This window comes from Myotis brandtii, unplaced genomic scaffold (genome assembly GCF_000412655.1).
Source record: "Myotis brandtii unplaced genomic scaffold, ASM41265v1 scaffold536, whole genome shotgun sequence".
Lineage (NCBI taxonomy): Eukaryota > Metazoa > Chordata > Mammalia > Chiroptera > Vespertilionidae > Myotis > Myotis brandtii.
Genome location: NW_005369967.1, coordinates 1,178,516 through 1,200,667, shown reverse-complemented (window position 1 = coordinate 1,200,667; position 22,152 = coordinate 1,178,516). Strand labels below are relative to the sequence as shown.

The 22,152-nt window shown below is 36.8% G+C and overlaps 1 protein-coding gene and 1 pseudogene across 13 annotated transcripts in view; both read right to left on the bottom strand.

Annotated features, from left to right (window-relative positions):
* Positions 1–22,152, bottom strand: part of GPHN (gephyrin) — a 445,634-nt gene that overhangs the window by 193,175 nt on the left and 230,307 nt on the right. For all 13 annotated transcript variants that reach the window (XM_005877905.2, XM_005877906.2, XM_014549124.1 and 10 more), the window contains one exon: positions 13,684–13,778. In XM_005877905.2, coding sequence (XP_005877967.1) covers positions 13,684–13,778 — 95 coding nt within the window. The remainder of the gene's footprint in view (positions 1–13,683; positions 13,779–22,152) is intronic.
* On the bottom strand, positions 4,071–7,775 carry LOC102254919 (annotated as a pseudogene).

Here is a 22,152-nt window from a genome sequence, read left to right as displayed (position 1 = left end):
AAATCCCTCAGCATTCCTGCTGCCAAGCCCTCAAAGGAATGAGGCAGAGGCACCCCTCACCCTCAAGACCCCTTCATGGGCATTTTAGCATCTACGTGATTTTTAATCCCTTCAGGGAGACTTTCTATCCTGCAGTCCCATCCCACCCCACTGTTGCTGTTTGTCTGCCAGCTGGGCCGAGCATCAAGAGGAAGGGGGGTTTATACTCACTGAAAAACTACTGATCCAACCGGGAAACCAACCTGTTTACTGTACTGTTGTAAATATCGTACCCTTTATATCCTGTATATTGGCTTCCTTTAAATAAAGTGAAATGTTTTAGAAAAAAAAAGAAAGGCAAGGCAGGGAGGGACCCAGAAGACCCAGAAACCGCCTGATATGGTAGTAACTCTATCAGTAAGCACTCTGAAAGTCAGTGGCATAAATGTACCAATTAAAGGACAGATTATGAGGGTGAATCAAAAACAAAACCCACTGAGAAACATCCATCAGCTGCCTCCTGCACACACCCCCTCCCCCCACTAGGGATGTGCCCACAATCAAGGTACATGCCCTTGACCAGAATCGAACCTGGGACCCTTCAGTCCGCAGGCCAATGCTCTATCCACTGAGCCAAACCGGTTAGGGCCTAGCACATTTTTCTTGAAAGCTTTATATAAACATTTGAGGCCCGATACACAAAATTCATGCAATTGTAGGCCTTCCTTCCCCTGGCTGCCAGCACCGGCTTCCCTCTGGCACCCGGGACCCGGGCTTCCCTCCCAGCCCTGGCTTCATCTGGAAGGACCTCTGGTCTAATTAGCATATTACACTTTTATTATTATAAATTTAAATACTCATCTCTACGAAACCAATGGAATGCAGCAGGTATTTTACTATGCCGTTGCATACCATGTCTCATTGAAAACTCCTGACAACTCCACAAGGAAGTGTTATGTGCAATAAGATTTAAAAGGACTAAGAAGTAGTGTTTGTTTTTTTATTTTTAAAAATAATGGCTCCTGATGGCAGAAGGCCCCAAAAGAATTTCAAGATTGGTTGAAACATATTATTAAAGTCTCAGTGAGTAATGTAACCCACTATTATCCTATACTAGAGGACCGAGGCACGAAATTCATGCAAGGGGCTCAGCTCAGCCCCCCACCCCGCCCCACCACAGCTGCCTTGGACCCTGGCCCCTGCTGCCACTGTCACTGCTTCATCCTGAAGGTCATCCGGAAGGACATCTGGCCTAATTAACATATTACGCTTTTATTATTATAGAGCTGGAAGGATGTCCAGTCTATGCTAATTAGACTGGACAGCCAAACAATCTTCCGGACGTCATTCCAGACATCCTTCCGGATGAAGCTGCCACAGCAGGGGCCGAGCAGAGGCGGTTAGGGGTGATCAGGCAGGCAGGCGAGCAGTTAGGGGTGATCAGGCAGGTAGGGGAGTGGTTAGGGGTGATGAGGCAGGCAGGCAGGTGAGCGATTAGGAGCCAGCAGTCCCAGATTGCGAGCAGGATGTCCAACTGCCAGTTTAGGCCCGATCCCACAGGCAGTTGGACATCCCCCAAGGGGTCCCGCATTGTGAGGGGGTGTAGGCCGGGCTGAGGGAACACCCCCCCATGCAGGAATTTCGTGCATGGGGCCTCTAGTCCTATCTAATAATAGACAAAGATTGAAATTGACCATACCTTCACTACGCCTCCCATTGGCTAATCAGCAAGATATGCAAATTAACCGCCAACAAAGATGGCGGTTAATTTGCATACATAGGCACGAAGCGGAGGAGCGAAGACTGAGGGCTGTGAGGGCGGCTCCGGCCGGAGCGGCAGCGGTTTTCCTCCGGCACCTGGGACCCAGGCCTATTGAACGAATCTTTTCATGCAACAGGCCTCTAGTATAACTATATTTTCTAAGAATGTTCCAGCATATTATTTTCTCATATAAAGCAGACATAATTTTTATTGTTTTACAAGGTACATTAAATAATTTTACTCATATATTTACCACTGTCTTATTCTCTTTTCCTTCTTGAATTCTCAACTCTTCATTTGAGATAAAATTTCATCTGCAAGAAGGATATCCTTTAAATTCTTTAAGTGCGGTTGTTTGGGTAATAAAATCACCAATTTCTATAAGTAGGAAAATGGCATTTCTTCCCTCCTTCATTCCTGAATGACAACTTTACTGGATGTGTAATTCTTGGTTATCAATCATTTTCTTTCAGCACACTGAAAGCATTATTCCAGTATCTTGTTTCAATTATTGTTATTAAGAGGTTAACAATGAGTAACATTGCTGTTTAATTTTAGGTGTTTTGTGTTTTTGTTCTCTCCAATTTTTGAAAGATTTATATTCATAAAACTGAAATTTTTATTTGACAAAATACTATAAGTAAATATAAAAGTGCACAAAGAACTAATTAGAAAAATATGACTTAAAATGTTAATATGTAAAAACTCATAAAATCAATAAAAAAGCAGACTAGCCTAAAAATTGATAAATGAAGTGAATATGCAACTTATAAATGAGGAAATACGAAGTATATAAATACATGTAAATGTTTAATATTGCTATTAAGCAAAGATATCTATATCTAAATAATATACCATTTATTGTTTATTACACTGAGAAAAAAAACCAAAATTACAATTCCAAGATATAAAGAATTATGCATTTTCAACAACTATATTGAAGTATAACTTACATATCATACATTTCATTTTCTGAAAATTTTAAGATCTCTTTTCCATGGTTTTATTTGTCAAACATTTCCTTTCCTTCATTCTCTATTATGTCTTTCTGAACTCCAGTTATACTTTATATGGATTTGTGCACATTGAAAGGAAATTAATTAGAAGAAATATTTTAATATCACTATTCACCCTTTCTCTATAATAGAAGTGTCAACCAAATCACAATTGAGAATGACAGATGGAAACAGACGCATGCGATTGGCGTCCGCGAGAGCTTTATATATATAACTTGCTTAATTAGACCTGCTTTCTGATTTAGCTAAACTTTTTCCAGCACAGTGAAGCACCCAAACTTCTCTTTCAGATAACTGTCAGCAACACAGCAGTAAATATCAACACAAAGCAGATTATTTATTTATTTATTTATTTATTTATTTATTTATTTAAATATATGTTTATTGATTTTAGAGAGGAAGGGAGAGGGAGAGAGAGATAGAAACATCAATGATGAGAGAGAATCATGCATCGGCTGCCTCCTGCACGCCCCACACTGGGGATCGAGCCCACAACCCGGGCATGTGCCCTTGACAGGAATCGAACCCGGGACCCTTCAGTCCGCAGGCCGACGTTCTATCCACTGAGCCAAACTGGCTAGGGCTATGAAGCAGATTATTATTGTAGATCATGCAGGGAGAACAAAGGGTGAAATATCTGACTGTGGCAGTGTTTGACTTTATCCTGCGTAGTGAGAAAACCTGAAGTCATTTTCAAGGTCCAACATTTCTTACTTGTTTTCAGTCGGGTCAAGTTTCTAAACTTTCTAAATCTCCATTTTCCGGCTAATGAAAAGAAAATAAAGTCTCCTATCTACCTACTCCAGGACTTCTGTGAGGATCAAATGAGATGAGACATGGGAAAACACTTCACAGACATTTGGTTAAACTGTGAAATGTTTGCACTTGGCTATAAAGCAAGTCGGGTCCCTGGGCGAAAGAAACTCCCAGGAGGCTAGTTGGGCGTTGCTACATGATGTCATTACCTGGCACCCACAGCCACTGTTTCCAGGCTGGGCTGGGCTGCGGGCTGCATTTTGCACCATGGGGTCTTGGCAGCGTTGACTGTGATTTGGTGGGCTGTTGCTCTGGGATCGTGGAGGAGCCTGTGTCTGGCTTGGGGGAAGCCAAGTGTTGGTTTGTCAGTGCCCAGTCCACGGTGCCGTTTCTTTTTAAATGGCCAGTGTGCATCATGGCAGCTCCTGCATTGAGTGTCTGGCCCTGGTGGTCAGTGCGCATCATAGCTACCAGTCTGACGGTCAGACGGACACTTAGGCTTTTTTATATATAGATATTCTCACTGTATTCTCAATGCTTCTTAATTTTTATGTCTCTGTCAATCTGAACTGCATTCTGGATAATTTCTTCAAATATTTTCTTCTAGTTCCCTAATTCTCTCTTCAATTATATATAATCTGCAATCTAATCTATCTATTTAGTTTAATACTTGTCATTATTATATTTTACCTATCTAAATATGTTGCATTCTTTTAAAACTACTTGCTACTTGAATATAATTTTCCAGCTTCTTTTTTAGTTCTCTTAGATATATTACATTATTTCTGTTTATTCTGATACCAGGATTTTAAGTCTTTCAGGTCTCTCATTCCTTAATGTGCCTTGATACTTGTGTGGGTGACCTGCTAATTTCTGTAGAACTTTATCTGTGACAAACCTTTGAGGTTTAGGTTGAAGTATAATTCCTGAAGAAAGGATTTATGTCAGTCCAAAGTTTGGGACACTTCCAACAGAGAGACACTTTAAATTAAATTTTCCTTTACTTGATGTTTTTCAGATTACACAAGTAATCCAAACCTATGCCATTATGTGGTTATGGTATTGAGGAGATAACAGCTGGACTCGACCCCTTCCAAAGTCAAGGAGATAATGAAAGAGATAATTCTGGGTCAAACTGCTTACTTAAAAAAATGCAATGAACTGATCCTGTGCTCTAGATGCTTCTGAACTAAAGCTGTACTAGAGTTGCTGTGCAAGGATCTGAAGATACCATGAGGAACTTGAACCATGTTACTCAGATTGTTTATTTTTTGTAACAGCAGAAGCACATATACACACTCAGTGCCCTTAGCCCCATCCCTCAGAATAACATGGAAGTCCTTGGGTTGTAGGAGGAACCCTTTGGAGGGAAATGGATGCCTGGTTCACACTGCCTTGTCTGGTTGGGATGAAAGGGCCATTGCAGGGCCTAGTTACATGTCATCCCTAGGCCTAAGAAACCCTAAAGATGGGAATGGATGCAAGCTCAGGATATTAATCACTAATCCAGCATGTCTAGGGTTCATGGTTAAGCCTGCTACTAGCTTCCTCTACAAGAATATATACAACCAGGGTGTCCTCCTCAAAAAGTCCAAACTCCTAGGATCCCCACAAAAACATGGTCTGGCAGAAAAGGAAAGTCCTTAGAGTCTGCTGAGTGATGCAAGCCAGGTCCAGAGTGGACCACACTGCTCTCAGCACCACTCCAAAAGGCATCCATTGGCAAGGACTGCTCAAAGGGGCACTGCCACCAGCCTGGCTCAAACCCAAGCCTGGGTTAGGAATGGTCATGTTCAATCACCTTTAGACCATCTGGACTTCTGATTCCTCAGCTATTCCCTGAAACTTTTCCATGATGATCCCTGAGGGGGGCTTGGGTGCTGGGTGTGGGGGGCTCTCCAGTGTCTTTGGACAGCACATAGTAGACTATCTCTTGGGCATTGGTCTGATTCGCCACATGGATGACAGTTCTGGAGGTGTCGTGAGAGGCTGAGAGGGCTATCCCCTCACCACCTCTGCTTTCCTCTTCCACCTCTTCCTGGGGTCCTGACTCCCCTGATGCTGATTTTAGAAAGATGCTCTGCAGGCTGCTCTCATTCAGTGATGCTCTCAGGTCCAATCCTTCTCGTGATTGCCACAGCAGTTGCTGTGTCAGCTCTACACTTTCATAGCGAAGTAGCTACAGCCGCATGTAGCCGTCTTCATGTTCCTTGTTCAAGTGTCACTTGAACTGGTGCTTCTTATGAAGATACATGGTGAGGCTGTTGCTCCTTGTGAAGCATTTGGTACACACATGACATCTGAACTTTGGCTCTGAGTAATCTTCATGCACTTTTCAGTAATGGGACTTGACAGAGCAGAGGGCTCGGGCACTAAAGTTGCAGTTCTCAAAATGATACCTGTAGGCTGGCTCCTTGCTATGGGTATCCAGGTGCTTCTAGAAGTCAAGTAGATTCTTGCAGCTGAAGTTACAAGAGTCACATTTAAAAGGCCAGTCCTCACTGTGGCGAAAGTGCATGTGGTTGCAGAGGGAGGATGGCAGCAGACAGATCATATCACACAGAGGACACTTACGGTATAGTGATTCACATGGTTATGCATATGGTCGCACAACACCTGTCACAAATCTCATGGAACAGTGAGAGCACTGGAAGCATTGCTGATCCAATGAGGTCTGGCAATAGATGTGATCTAAGAACTTGGTATTTTGGGCAAACATGCCCCTGAAGGTGGGGCAGCCACCACCTTTTCCTGGGTATGGCTACAGAGGTGCTTACGAAGCTTACAGTGGTCCTTGAAGGTACAGGTACAGCCTTTCCAGCCACACAGCACCACATGGTTGTCTTTGCCAACTGCTTTGTATTCACAGCACAGGCTGTGCCCTTCCACATGCCAATAGAACCACTCAGGATTATTAAAGGAGCTCTCTCAGTGCTCCCACAGACATGGGAAGTGGTCAGGGATGTCAGGTCATGTTGTAGCTGTGGAAGTCCAAATGCAAGGGCTGAAGTTGGCCTGGCTCTGCAGGGCTGGCAGCCCCCCACTGATTCAGCTTGGTATGGTAGCAGTGGTAGTAGACATGGTGGACAAGGTCAGCAGAACTGTTCAGAGGACAAAGGCCACACTCCTGCCATATGCAGGGGTATTCTTCCTCCAGCATATCCTCCTCATCATCCTTTTCTTCCTTCCCCAAGCTGTGCAGGTACTTCTGCAGGAGCTGAGTGACGTGTTTACAGAACTCCTACATGGCCGAACACAGAAAGGAGCAGGACCCCCATTCACACTGTAGGTCCAGGTTCTCCTTTTGGGAAACTTTCCCAGGGGGCAGCATGGCCTTCACTTGCCCCTCAGCTCCCAAGTCTCTCCAGTTTTCCTTCTACCTTGACCATTTCTGGAAGGGCCCAGATTGTTTATTATATGGCTTATGACGATGGAACTCAGCTATCAAAAAACTCTTATGGGACTAAAGTACATAAAAAAAATATATTAGAGGGGTGAGAGGAGGGAAAAGGTACCAGCTTTCCTGTGCTGCAGTAGTTATTCATCCCAAACCTATCTCACTTGTCTTTTGCAACCTGATGCACTTCCTATGATGCTGAATGGAAGCTGTGTCTGATGTATTGTAGCAATATACCAAGAAAATTTGCATGCCATGGATGCTGTATTTACTATCCTAAAGCATTTCTTCAAATTGTGGTGAAATATACATACCATGCAATTTACCATTTTAACCAATTTTAAGTGTTCAGTTCATTGGCATTAAGTATATTCATTCACACTGCTGTGTAACCATCACTATACATCTCCAGAACTTTGTCATCATTCTGTACTGAAACTGTCCAATAAACAATAACTCCATGTTCCACCCTTCCCATCCTGGGTAATCACTGTTCTACTTTCTATATCTAAGAATTTGACTTCATATAAGTGGAATCATACAATGTTCGTCCTTTTGTCTAGTTTACTTTACTTAGCACATCTCTAAGGTCATCCATGTTGTATAATGTATCAGAAATTCATTCATTTTTAAGACTAATATTCCATTGTATGTATTGGTACGTAACACATTTTGTTTATCCATTCATCCATCCATAAATGGACATATGAGTTGCATCACCTTTTGGCTGTTGTGAATAACACTATAAACATTGGTGTACAAGTATCTGTTCCAGTCTTTGCTTTCAGTTATTTTAGGAATATACTCAGAAGTGGAATTGCTGGAAAATACAGTAATTCTACATTTAATTTTTTTGAGTAGTGGCCATACTGTTTTAAACAACAGCTGCACCATTTTACATTCCCACTAACAATGTACAAGGGTTCCAATTTCTCTACACCCTCACCAGTGCTTGAATTTGTTTGTTTTTTTTCGATAACAGCCATCCTAATAGGTGTGAAGTGGTATCTCATTGTAGTTTTGATTTGCATTTCTCTAATGATTGCTGATGTTGAGTATCTTTTCATGTGCTTACTGGCTATTTGTATATCTTCTTTGGAGAAATACCTATTTAAGTCCTCTGCCCATTTTTAAATTGGAGTGTTTGTTTTGTTTTTGAGTTGGAGTTCTTTACATATTCTGGATATTAAACCCTTATCAGATATATGACTTGCAATTTTTATTTTTACCTTTACCATTCTGTGGTTGTCACTTTATTTTGTTGATATTGTGTTTTGAGGCACAAAGTTTTTAATGGTGACAAATTTCAACTTGTCTATACTTTATTTTATTACTTTTGATATTATATTCAAAAAGCACTGCAAAATCTAATGTCATCAAGCTTTCCCCTGAAGTTTTCTTCCACATGTTTTATAGTTTTAACTCTTACATTTAGGTCTTTGATTCTTTTAAAGTTAATTATAATATATGGTGTAGGGTATGGGTCCAACTTCATACTTTTCATGTGGATATTCAATTTTCCCAACACCATTTGGGAAGATTATAATTTTCCACACTGAATTGTCTTAGTAACCTTCTCAAAAATAACTGGCCTCTCTATTCTTTCTGTTCTTTAAAATCCTCTTTTAAAAAATATGTTTTTATTGATATTAGAGAGAGAGAGGAAAAGAGAGGGAGAGAGAGAAACATCAATGTGAGAGAAACATTGATCGGCTGCCTCCTGCATGCCCTTACTGGGGTCATGCCCACAACCTGGGCATATACCCTGACTGAGAAACAAACCAGTGACCTTTTGGTGCATGGGACACTGCTCAACCAACTGAGCAACACCAGCCAGGTTTGACCTCTCTATTCTATTCCATTGGTTTAAAAAAGTCTGTCTTAATGCCAGTACCACAGTTTTAATTATTGTAGCTTTTTAATAAGTTTGATATCAGGGAGAGAGAGTCCTCCTACTTTATTGTTCTTTTTCAATATTGTTTTGGCTATTTGGGGTCCCTTGAGATTTTCTATAAATTTTAGAATAAAATTTTCTATTTCTGCAAAAGGATGTTGCTATGTGTATTTTGATAGGACTGCATTACATCTGTAGATTACTTTGGGTAGTAATGACATTTTCATAATTAAATTTTCCAATCCATAAACCTGGGATGGATTTCCATTTAATTAAGTCTTTCATTTCTTTCAGCAATGTTTGGTAGTTTTCAGTGTACAAGTCTTTCACCTCCTTGATCAAGATAATGACTAAGAATTTTATTCTTTTAAATGCTATTGTTAATGTATAGAAACACAACTGCATGTTGATCAAATGCATGTTGATTATGTATCTTAAGCTTGGCTGAATATAATTCTTAGTTCTAATGGGTTGTGTGAGTATAATCTTTAGGGTTTTTGTTACATAGAAGATTAAGTCAAACAGGAATAAATTCAATTCTTTCTTCCCAATTTGGAATTTCATTAATTAACTAATTAATTAATTAATTTTTGCCTAATGCTCCAGCTACAACTTCCAATAGCTTTTTTTTTTTTTAAGTGGCAAAAATTGGCATCCTGGTCTTGTTCCTATTTTAGAGAAAGAGCATTCAGTCTTTCACCATTGAGTATGATATTAGCTGTGTGTTTTTTAATATAAGGCCTTTATTATGTTAAGGTAGTTTCCTTCTATTTCAGATTAAGTGTTATTAACATGAATGCATGCTGAATTTTGTCAAATAATATTTTTTTGTATCAACTGAGCTACTCAGTGTTTTTAATCCTTTATTTTGTTAGTGTGGCATATTGATTGTTTTGTTTTGTGTTTTTTTTTTTTGTATGAAGAACTATTCTTGCATTCTAGATATAAATCCCACTTCATCATGTTGCATAACTCTTTCAATATGCTGCTGAATTTGGTTTGCTAGTATATTGGTGAATATTTTTGCATCAATGTTCATAAGGAATATTGTTCAGTTGTTTTCTTGAAGTTTTTTTTTGTCTTTCCTTGGTATAGGGTAGTGCTGCCCTCATAGAATTAGTTAGGAAGTGTTCCCTTCTCTTCCATTTTTTTGAAGAGTTTGAGAAGGATTGGTATCCATTATTTTTTAATGTTTGGTAGACTTATTAGTGAAGCCGTTTGATACAGGCATTTTATTTGTAGGTAGGTTTTTGATTACTGATTCAGTCTTCTTACTAGTTACAGATCTATTTGGATTTTCTATTCCTTTGTGATTCAATCTACTAGGCTTTGTGTTTGTAAGAATTTGTCCATTTCATCTAGATTATCCAATTTTGTTGATCTTTTTAAAGAAACAATATTTGATTTAGTTAATTTTTCTGTATTGCTTTTTCCATTTGCTATTTTATTTATTTCTGCTTTAATCTTTATTATTTTCTTTTTTCTTCTAGTTTTGGGTTTTGTTCATTCTTCTTTCTTTAGTTCCTTAAGCTATAATGTTAGGTGGTTGTTTTGAGACTTTTCTTTTTAAATGTAAGCATTTACAGCTATAACTTTCCTTATCACTTACGTTTTGTTAGGAATCATGGAGGCAGGAAACAGTGTAACTTTTTTTTTAATGTGCTGAAAAAAAAAGAGCTGTCAATCCAGAATACTACATCTAGTGACAATATCCTTCAGGAATAAAGGTAAAATAAAGGCATTTTCAGATGAAAGAAAGCTATTAGAAGGTATTTCCAACAGACTTGTTTAAGAACTAGAACACCCAACCAATAAAAATACCACAACGATTAACACTTAAATAAGACTTATAAATCAGTTGTTGTTTTAAATACTTTACATGGACTCACTCACTTAATTCAAGAACACTGGTACTATTAACATCCTCATTATACAGATAAGAAAACAAAACAGATGTTAAGTAGCTAGTAAGTAGTAGAGCCCGAATAGAACCCAAGCCAGCCATCTGCCTTCAGAGATGATGCTCTTAACTAATACTTGATACTATCTTCCAACTTTCTTGTACAGAAAACCTATAGTATATCAAGTAATCAAATAGATAAAAACAATTTGGAATAGATTTGGTGATTCTGAAAGGTATTTTTATTTAATTCTGCTTTCTAGAGACAAAAACAGAAATGCAAGGCACCAACTTGATAGATTACCTTGAAAAAAATTCTATTAGAATTAGGATGTATTGATTTATCAATAAAAATAACCTTAACAATAAATATTTTTTGAGTACTTACTATGTGTTAAAAGTTGTTTTGCAGGGTGAGGATGTAAAAATGAATAAGACAAAGCTCCTGTTCTTGAGAGTTTTATACAAATTAGGTAATACAGACAAGAAAGTACAGTAGGTCCTCGGGCTACGTCGGCGATCCGTTCCTACGGATGTAACGCGATTTTCACCGTAAGTTGGAACCCACCTACATAAGCACCTACGTCACTCACATGGAGCACATACACAGCAGTAATGAAGTGAAACAGTAAAAGAAATTTAAAAGAAAGATAACAATTCCTGACCTTTAGTTGTGATAAATAAATAATAAAAAACATAAAGCACATATGAACATATGTCGAAATGATGGAACATTTTTTTTTTTTTACAAATAAATGGAGATGGCGATGTAACCATGAAACAACGTACGTCGAGTCTGACGTAACCCGAGGACTGTTTGTAAATAATTACAATATAGCATGTGTTATAATAGAAGTATACGCAAAGTCCAAAGTACATACAAGGTAAAAATGCTATCAAAAGGAAGCATCAATCTAATCATGGCTGTTTTAAAAATAGGAATTAAAAAAGGCTTTAAAAAGCACCAAAAAATGAATATTCATGGAAATATTCTACAATTTCCTTTTCCACTCATGTAGAACTGTTTCAAATCTATTAACTGTTTCAAATCTGTGGAAACTCTCAGTTAAGTCGGCAATGAACAGAAAGAAAAGTCAGAAGAATCTGTTACCCTGATGTGTATATGTTTGAATTTTCAAAGCCCACAGCATAAAGATGATGACCTTATACAAAGTACTTAGAATCAGCTCCTGTTGATTAGTTATCCACTTACTCAGCAGTCCAGTGCTCAGTCCAGTGGATTCAAAAGATGGAAAAGGAATTAATCCAGAAAAATCTTTCAATAAGACAAAAAGTAATATTTCTATACTGGATCAAGAAATCTATAGTCAATTTTAAGGATTACCTTAACAGTTGCAAAGAACAAGTTCTCCAGGTTAACTGTGGGATCATTAAGGACAAGGCCTTACATATTTTTTTCTATTCTTAGTAGCCCTAATGGTTAATATGGGGCCTGTCAAATAGAGTATCACTATGCCTGCCAAAATAGAATTTACATTATAAAAGAATTAACAAGAGATGAAGTTTAATTCTTTAACTATATTCCTTTTATTCCAAGAAAGAGTTATTTTATGTTCACAGATAACTACACTTAATTCCATAGAGAAAAGGGATCAAATGTGACTCTCGACCTCATATCTATACTAATATAAGTAAAGGCTAAAAAAAAATAAAAAAATCCCCAACAGAATAAAAGAGTTAATATAAGTTCCTTAAAGATCAGCATGGTCTTTTAAGTTTAAAATCTCTATCATTCTACTTTAATTCTATTTTTGCTCTTACTAAAATATTCCCATATAGTATTTGTGATAGCAAAGGGAATACAGTATCTAATGACCCATTCACATTTCCTTTTAGTTATTTTCAAGTGGCTTCTCTTCATGGGATATAAACTTAGTCCAAGTAAAAGAAAGGGCATTGTAACTCACATTCTAAGCATTAAATGCATATATTTACTTATATATTCATATTGCACATAGGGTCAATAAATGGCTATAAATGATTGTGATATGCTTATATTATAAAGTTGCTGTGTATTTTTAGGTTGCTCTGAGATCAACTGTCTATTTAATCAAATCATTAAATCAACAGACTCCTACTAATTTATACTTCTGTCTTTAACTTAAATGATATGTTATATGTTGTCCTCATTAAAGGAGATTTTAATCTAAGAGTTGCTAAAGTAATAAATAAATAAACCATTAGATCAGTGATGGCGAACCTTTTGAGCTCAGCGTGTCAGCATTTTGAAAAACCCTAACTTAACTCTGGTGCCGTGTCACATATAGAAATTTTTTGATATTTGCAACCATAGTAAAACAAAGACTTATATTTTTGATATTTATTTTATATATTTAAATGCCATTTAACAAAGAAAAATCAACCAAAAAAATGAGTTCACGTGTCAGAGGTGTCATAGGTTCGCCATCACTGCATTAGATTGAGATGGATGTCAACATCTATGTCAACAAAAGCATAATTTTAAATACACTAATTTAATAAAATAATAATGTACTATTAATTGAGCTTTTTTTTCATGACCAGATATCAATATATCTAATTACAAACTGGAATAAAAGTTAGTAACTTGTGAGAACAACTTAATTTTAGAAATTCTACTGTTTAGTTTTATCAAATTAGTATTTGAATGCAATTAATGAAAATTAATGATTGCAGATAATCACAAAAAAGAATAGTTTTACATCTTAATAAACTGGACTCTTCTCTGTGTTAGGACTGACAACTTTTAGCAGTAATATAGTACTTTCTAAAACTTTAAATATAATATGCAAAAAGAAAAATCTTGAAAGAAACTAATGTCCAACATTTGACTGGACAGGAAACTAAGACTTTTAATTCTCGGGAACATATGGGGCAAACTTAATTGTTATAACTCAAGTTTCTTGGGTTTATCAGTCTATTGTAGTGATTAATAGTATGGAATTAATTTTATTTGCAACATTTTGGTGACTTTCTTACCTAGAGAGCATGCCCAGAGGTGTAACATTAAGTGATCCCATCAGCATTGCCAGGGCCATCCCTGGTGCTTCCCGTTCTATTACTTCTTTTGTGGCCTGTAATTAAAGATTAAATAGCAGACTGAGTGAAACTAGCCAAAAAGAAGGAATGCAGACTAGTAAAATTAACTTCAATGTAAGTATAAACCATACTTTTCCTAAACCACACTTTGTAGTTCTTCAGACTTTTTTTTTAAGGCAGCAAGACTCAGTTCTTTGGGACCACTGAATAAAAGCCGAGGACCAGGACATACAGGGAACTTTTACATTAGCAGACCTTTCTTATATCTTACAATTCTGAAGTATTTGATAAAAGTCTCATCTCGCCTAATAACCTAAATCAGGGGTCCTCAAACTTTTTAAACAGGGGGCCAGTTCACTGTCCCTCAGACCGTTGGAGGGCCGGACTATAGTTTAAAAAAAAAACTAGTCGGCTGCTAAGCAACAGGCAGCGGCGGCAAAAACACCCGGCGGGCTGGATAAATGTTTTCGGCGGGCCGCATGTGGCCCGCGGGCCGTAGTTTGAGGACCCCTGACCTAAATTTTAAAAGAAAGTCCCAGATTGCTATAAGGGCTCAATAGATTTCTAAGGGTAAGAAATTTGGGTAAATTTATTTTTGTCTATCACTCTTAAAATAATTAGTTCCTCCTTGAAACCCTGCGATCATTTTGTATCTCTCCTAGCTCTATATTTTTATGATATAATTAAAAGGAACTCAAGAAGTCATCAGTCAACTTTTCCCATGTATTGGGTAGAAAAAAACCCTCTAGGTTCCATATCTTCAATATGAATTACCATCTACTTTAAAAATAATAAAAGTGATAGGCTTTATTTATATAACAAGTTTTAAGATAGAACATTTTTAAGACAAGTGTGTTTAAACCTGGAATAAGCTAATGAAGGAGACAGGAATATTTCTTTTCTAAAGGTAAATCAAATTAGGTATATATTATTCTGTGATGGTAAAGATATGACTTAGGTTAAAACTTGAGTGTGAAATATATGATTTAATTAATTCCTAATCCTCTGTTTTTATAAATATAGCTTACAATACTTGGGGGCAGTACAAAAGTGAAATTTGCAAAACAAAGTGTTCCAATAAATAAGAAAAATGAAAATGAAATAAAAAGTAAATTATGGAGAAAGGTTTATATTTCAATATTTCATTAGAAGTAGAGAGATATTCTTAGATTGTAGCTCTGGGAAAAATGTAGAATGAGGACTGGGCAAAGCAGTTAATATGCATCGAGTATGTGTTAGAGATATCAGTCAACTTTTAAGATTAATTGTTAGTTAACCCCTTATAACTATACAGAATAAAGGACGACTAGAATTGATGTAATCTACTGGTCTACTGAATCCCAGCATAATTCAATACTTTACAATGGCAGACATTTAAAGGAAACTAATATACCAAAATATTTTTCAATAAATTGTGCTTTAAAAATAGAGGGTCAACAGATAGGAGAAAGGAAATTCTTAAATTCCTAAATTTAGAAGTTAATTACTTTCATTTAAATGTATAGCTAAAAATTGTCAAGCTAGCATTATCAGAATCTATCTTTTATTTTCCAAATTCAATCTGTCTGGTATGATTTTGAGGTCTCTTGAGAAGAAACACTATTTCCATGTTAAAAGGATGTATTCCAAAGTACAGTAGCATAGTTTATTTAAAGATAAGGGAAAATATCAACATATAGCTGAGAGAAGTCTTTCATTTAAACAAATACTTTAAAGCACAGCACTTATCCATCTCCACATTAGTTATTAAACACCTATGTACTAGATTGTATTCTATGCATTGATGTTGCATTAATGAAAACAAACTTATAAGAGTTTGTGTAAACTCACTGTTAGCTGGTACATAAAAAACTCAATTGGCAAATTATATTTGAGAATTACCTAAAAAATATGCAATTCATTAAATTTTCTACATACTCTTAAAATATGCAATTGAATTTGGTCAGATCACAGTGGTTTACCTTGATTGCCTCATCTCACTTTTCAAAGAATCGTTTTACTGGACTTTGCTTTTGTGGCATGCAATTGAAGCCAATGAAATGGCTCAGTGCGACTCATACTTACATCACAAAGTATCTGAGGCCACTATTCACTACATTGCATTGTGATCCTATTTAAGAGAATCTATAGAGAAATTTCCTCTTAAGTGTCACAACTAAGAATGGGTCTTTTTCTGTGCTACTAGTTTGTTTTTAAATTATGATGCTTGTGAATTAAGTTATCCTTTAGAAAAGAGGAAAATTTGTGGACACTGTTTTAGTATGCTTCCTGAACACAACCGAATTGCATCTAATTGTTCCTTGCCCTATTTTTTCACATTTATCTTGTTAAAAGTTATGTTCTATGTGTTTGGATAAACCATCTTAATTATTTTTAGTGTATTAATAAATATATGGATGATGGATGGATAGATTAATGAATTTTTTATACAAAGGTCTTCATCTTTTTCCAAACATAATTTAGGGAGGACAGTTAATTCTTTCTGAAGACTTTTTAGAGCAGTGGTTCTCAACCTTCCTATTGCCGCGACCATTTAATACAGTTCCTCATGTTGTGGTGACCCCCAATTTCATTGTTACAAATTGAACATAATTAAAGCATAGTGATTAATCACAAAATAATATGTAATTATATATGTGTTTTCCGATGGTCTTAGGCGACCCCTGTGAAAGGGTCGTTCGACCCCCAAAGGGGTCGCCACCCACAGGTTGAGAACCGCTGTTTTAGAGAATTTGGGCTTATAGACACAATTTTTGTGTATTTTAGAACAGAACAGAAAAGGAAATTATATACTGTGGTGATGTCACTAAAAGGCACTGTTGCTCACAGTAGTGATGGGGAGATTGTCAGACTCTCTCTAGGACTAGACAAAAACCAACTTTTCAATAGAGTATCCCTAAGTAATGCACAAATATGGTCTTTCTTACATCTATGTCAAATACATCTTTTCTATGAACCATCAGAACCTTCTATTTCCTTTTTCTTTTTCCTCTTTTTTAAAAATATATTTTATTGATTTTTTACAGGGAGGAAGGGAGAGAGATAGAGAGTTAGAAACATCGATGAGAGAGAAACATCGATCAGCTGCCTCCTGCACACCCCCTACTGGGGATGTGCCCGCAACCAAGGTACATGCCCTTGACTGGAATCGAACCTGGGATCCTTCAGTCTGCAGGCTGAAGCTCTATCCACCGAGCCAAACTGGCTAGGGCTCTTCCTCCTCTTAAGCTGTTTGGTATAGCAATAAAATCATCATCTGAGAGATCAGACAATGCCACTACATATTTAAGGTAGATGAGAATAAGGGCTGGATATATTGCAGCACCTAGCACAATATCCAACATATACTATGTGTATTCAATAAATTTTTGTTGAATAAAAGAATTAATGAGTAAATGAACCAATATACTTTGAAACTTGGCTTTATCACTTAATTGTTCTGTGCATTACAACAAAATGTTTAACTTTTCTGAGCTTTAGTGTACTTATGAATAAATGGATATAATAGTAAAATATATCTACATCTTATGAGAAGTAAATTATATAAGTAAATCACCTATCACAGAGTAGTCAATACATATCAATTCTCTCTATGCTTCTACCTTCCAATTCGCCTTACATCCTTGCAGTTTTGATCTCACCAGTTAGAGAACAGGAATAATACAAAAAAACAGAAACCAAACCTAGAAACAGTGGTTGAGAACCAAAAGTGAAGGAAAAGAGAATGGAGAGCAAGAACCTAAATCTTAGAATGTTGACAAGTGGGGGGCAGGAAGCAGAACACTGAAATAGTGGAATCTAAAGAGAACAAGAGGTCAAATGAAGTGGAAATTGGAAGTATAGGGGGGCAAGAGCTGGTGAAGGCACAATTAGAAGGAAAAGAGCAAGAGAATAAAACAGGAAAAAGTGATCTAAATTATTTAAAAATCCAAACGGCAGCATAGTTTTAACAATGTAGCTTTATCCTTTCAATCATATATACTAGTATGCTATAGATAATGAAGATTATATGTGCCTTTATTGTCCAAGTACTAATAGATATCATTCATTATTAATAGATTATTCATAATCAATGGAAAAAAGGATGCCATTACAACTTTAAAACCATTTTTCTTAATTAGCTTAATGTTTCTACTTTCTCATACTTAATTTGATTGCTAAATTTTTTTTCCTTGAGCAATAGTAGAAATTTATTTCTACTTCAGATATAAACTTTTCTGAACTAGTAGTGTCTAAAATAATGATGTTTAGTTAGATTTAGCTATTCCCTGTAAATAAGACATTTTATCTTTAACTTCTAAATACTTTCTAAACTATAAAAATTCAATCTCCTATGGAAAATTGCTTACTGTGATCTTATTTTTTTACCCTTGACACTTTGAAGATAACATTTAAGTCAGAAAGATGCTTCAAAGACTGGTCAAGTTCCAAAAAAAGAGTGTCATAAACAATAATTCTATAGGCAGGGAACTTGTCAATGAAATTGAGTTCCATTTTTTTAAAAATATATTTTATTGATTTTTTACAGAGAGGAAGGGAGAGGGACAGAGAGCCAGAAACATCAATGAGAGAGAAACATCGATCAGCTGTCTCCTGCACGCCCCCCACTGGGGATGTGTCCGCAACCAAGGTACATGCCCTTGACCGGAATCGAACCCAGGACCCTTGAGTCCGCAGGCCGACGCTCTATCCACTGAGCCAAACCGGTTCTGGCTTGAGTTCCATTTTTAACTTCACAGAAAAAAAAATGACCTTAAAAAATGTTATTGCTAAAAAGCAATCAAATTTAAATAAGTACAGGACACATAGCAGCTACATGTCAATGGGTAGAAATTTCTTATATTCCTGGTGATTGTGAAAAATCACTTTTACTTACTTTATAGATATTTATTAACAAACCATAATTTGTATTAATATTTACATGCTTGTTACTCAACTATGTAGGTTTAATAAAATATCCTCCTAACAATTACTACAGTGCTCTCTGCTCTGTTCTTAAGTAACAAAGAATATCTTTGAAACACCATTTAATGGCTACTAATAATGTAAAGCTATCAAGGTAGGATCTGGTTAGAGGAGTAGTTCTCTAACAGTAGTGTGCATCAGAATCTTCAAGAGGCCTTGGACAACACTGATTGCTGAGACCTTGACTCAGAATGTCCGACTGGAGTCTCAAAATTTGCATTTATAACAGGTTATGCTTGTGATGATGGTCAGAGGACCACACTTTGAAAAACATACTGCGAATAGACGTAATGAGGTTGATTCATGATAAGGTGTACTACTTGATCTAATCTTCATGATCACCTTATAATATTCAACTTTGTAAAGTAGACTGAAATAAATGTTAGGATATTTCATAAGAGCAAAATGTAGACCTAGTGAGGAGATAAATTTGGTAAAAATAAGCAGTATAATGCCATCCAATTAAATTTTCCTTACTCTATTCATTAAAGGGCAAACACATTAATTTTGTTTTACACTTTTTAAAAAAAATGTATTTTATTGATTTTTTACAGAGAGGAAGGGAGAGAGATAGAGAGTTAGAAACATCGATGAGAGAGAAACATCCATCAGCTGCCTCCTGCACATCTCCTACTGGGGATGTGCCTGCAACCCAGGTACATGCCCTTGACCGGAATCGAACCTGGGACCTTTCAGTCCACAGGCCGACGCTCTATCCACTGAGCCAAACCGGTTTTGGCTATTTTACACTTTAAAAAGAGGTTATAATAAACTAACAGTTCAGAGCCTGCCCCTTTAAGTATACTATGGTACAGAGAAGCTATTTTTTTTTCAGTTTTCTAGATGTTATTTATTAAAAATAGATCCTCTGTCCCTCTCAGCCTGGCTGGGGAAGCAGTCTTTCCCTACGTATTTCCCCAAATGGATGAAGCAGTAAGTTTGGGGACTCGAAAGCCATAGCCATCCTGAGTCAGGAGGTCGGGCACTGGGCGGCCGCCTGCGGGAGCCAGGAGTGAAGGTGGCAGCAGCACACGGCCACCTGCAGGCTCCCACTGACCAGGCCAGGGGCCGGGACAAGTCCATGACGAGGCCCGCCCTCCACTGGCAGCCTCCGGGCATCACCACACAGCGCACTCAACACCTGAGGAGGGACAAGGGCCAGCATGGCTTCCACACAGGTGGGAAGGGAAAAAGCTGGACCCAACACAAAACATGAACTTATGGGAAAGGAAGGCCAGGATGGGAGGAGAGGCAGACCCCGGCAGGGCCAGAGGTTGGCCCCTGGCGAGGTCCGAGCCGACCCACGCGATAGCGAGTGCTTTCAGTCACGCCCACGCGCGCACCGAGTTCCAGGCTAGAGAAGCTATTTTTAATACATTTTTTTCCTCAGGACTACAAAGACATGATATATAAAATTTACATGTATGACTAACTCCTAAGTATGCTCAAGGAATACCAGATATAAATCGTCTTTCTCCTCTCATTTAAGAAACAGAGCATAATGAAATAAGAGACACATTATTATAAGGGCAGCTTTAAATTAAATTTAATTAATTAAACGTTCATTTGTAGATTTTGTAATTTTATATTAGTTGCAAACACCTTTCAAAGAATCATAACACATCACTGTCTCACAACAGTGTGACTAAAGCAGTTAGACATACTGCAACAAGAAGGTGAAGATGCTACCCAGGATAATGGTAGTTATCCCAGTTTTACTTGGAAGATATGATCTGGTTGATAATGTTTTAGGCTTCTTAAGTATTTACATCTTCTTCCACTCCTGGAAGAAGCAGAAAGCTTTTCAAAAATGGATATACTTTATTTTGTTTTTCAAAGTTGTACAATATTTAAATAATATCTGGTTATGATAAAAGATCAAGGGAGACTGTATAATTATAGAGAAAAAGCAAGAAAAAAAGAGTAAAAATTTAAGTACTGTAGCCAATTTCATCTTCTATTCCATTCAGTGAACACGTTGCAGTTAGCACGAGATGCTGAGTTAAGTCTGCTGTTTCTCCAGTTCACCTCAGTTCCCATAAGCATCACTGAGTTAACATATCAGTGTTCTAAGTAAGGTTCTGATGTTCAAAGGTAAGTATTTCTTATATAACATGGCCTCTAAAACAAGCCAAGCAATTTATCTGATTCAACAAAAGGATTTATTTCAATGTTAAAGTAAAAACAAATTGTTGGGTTACTGAGAATATGTCTTTCTATAATAATACTACATCACAGTTACTTTACCTATGAAAAATCTCATCCTCTTTGCTAACATTTAGATCCCAACCTCTTCGAAATAACTAACTTGAGTATACAGTGATAAATACTCCTTAGCTTCAAAACATTTTTCTTTACCCGGTTATTTTTCACATTGTTTTCCTTCTTTATCTAAAAATTAATTTAATTAATTATCACACATATTTTTACGCATGGAATTTTGGGCTGATATCTTAGAATCAAGATTTGTAATTTAAGATCTGAGGATCCCAGACTCTTTCAGAACCTCCAGACAACGGTGCTCAGAGTAAAAAAAGTCTATGTCACCTTCAAGTTTGAGATTTAAAAGAAGTCAAAATAGAGTCCATCCTTGAGCAACAACAACAACAAATTGCACTTCATAAAACTAAGGTTAATGTATGTGTGTGCACACACATACACATGTTCTAGGACTGGAATTGAGTTCCTCAGGCTGGGGCTATAGGCAACTGAAGAGTTGACTTTAGTAGGGTAGCTGGTGGGACTGAGGAGGAAGAAGTTGGCTGCCCAATACCTAGTCAAAATGGGTGGAAATAAACATCCCTACTAACACATAAATAAACATACACATGCATGCCTAAGGCTGCTCATTTATAACATTTTCTCTTTCAATGCTACCTTAATGTTCATTTTAGCTGAATGATATGATCTGTTCTAGAAATTGTACCCTTAAGTATGGCTAAAGATATGCAAGAACCAAACCAAATTCACAAGAATACCCAATAAAGGATATTTAACAATTCAGGTTTATAAAACAAACCTAAAGATTTGATAACCAAGCAACATTATTTTATATTAAGATAATTATGAAGTGTTAACTCAGGTCTTGTCTTCACAGAATAAAAATCAAGTATCTAAGAGCAGAGGGTACCCAAAGCAGGAACATTGACTGGAGCAAATGGAAACTGCCCTTTTGTTCAACACTGTAATAGGAAGGGCAAAGTTTTATACTAACAAAATTTGCTTCTAGGGAAAGAAGAGATAACAAAAAAATAGGTGGGGATGTGGGGGGGCGGAGGGGATGACACCACTAGATTATGTCACATCCTAGTTTCCAAAAGTTCTTCTTCTTTTATTAATGTAGATTGACCAGAAGCTATCAGACATTTTGTAATTTTCTCTGAATAATTTTCATATATCTCAGCTTCCGCAAATTCCGTTTTGTAAACCTTTTTATATTACAAA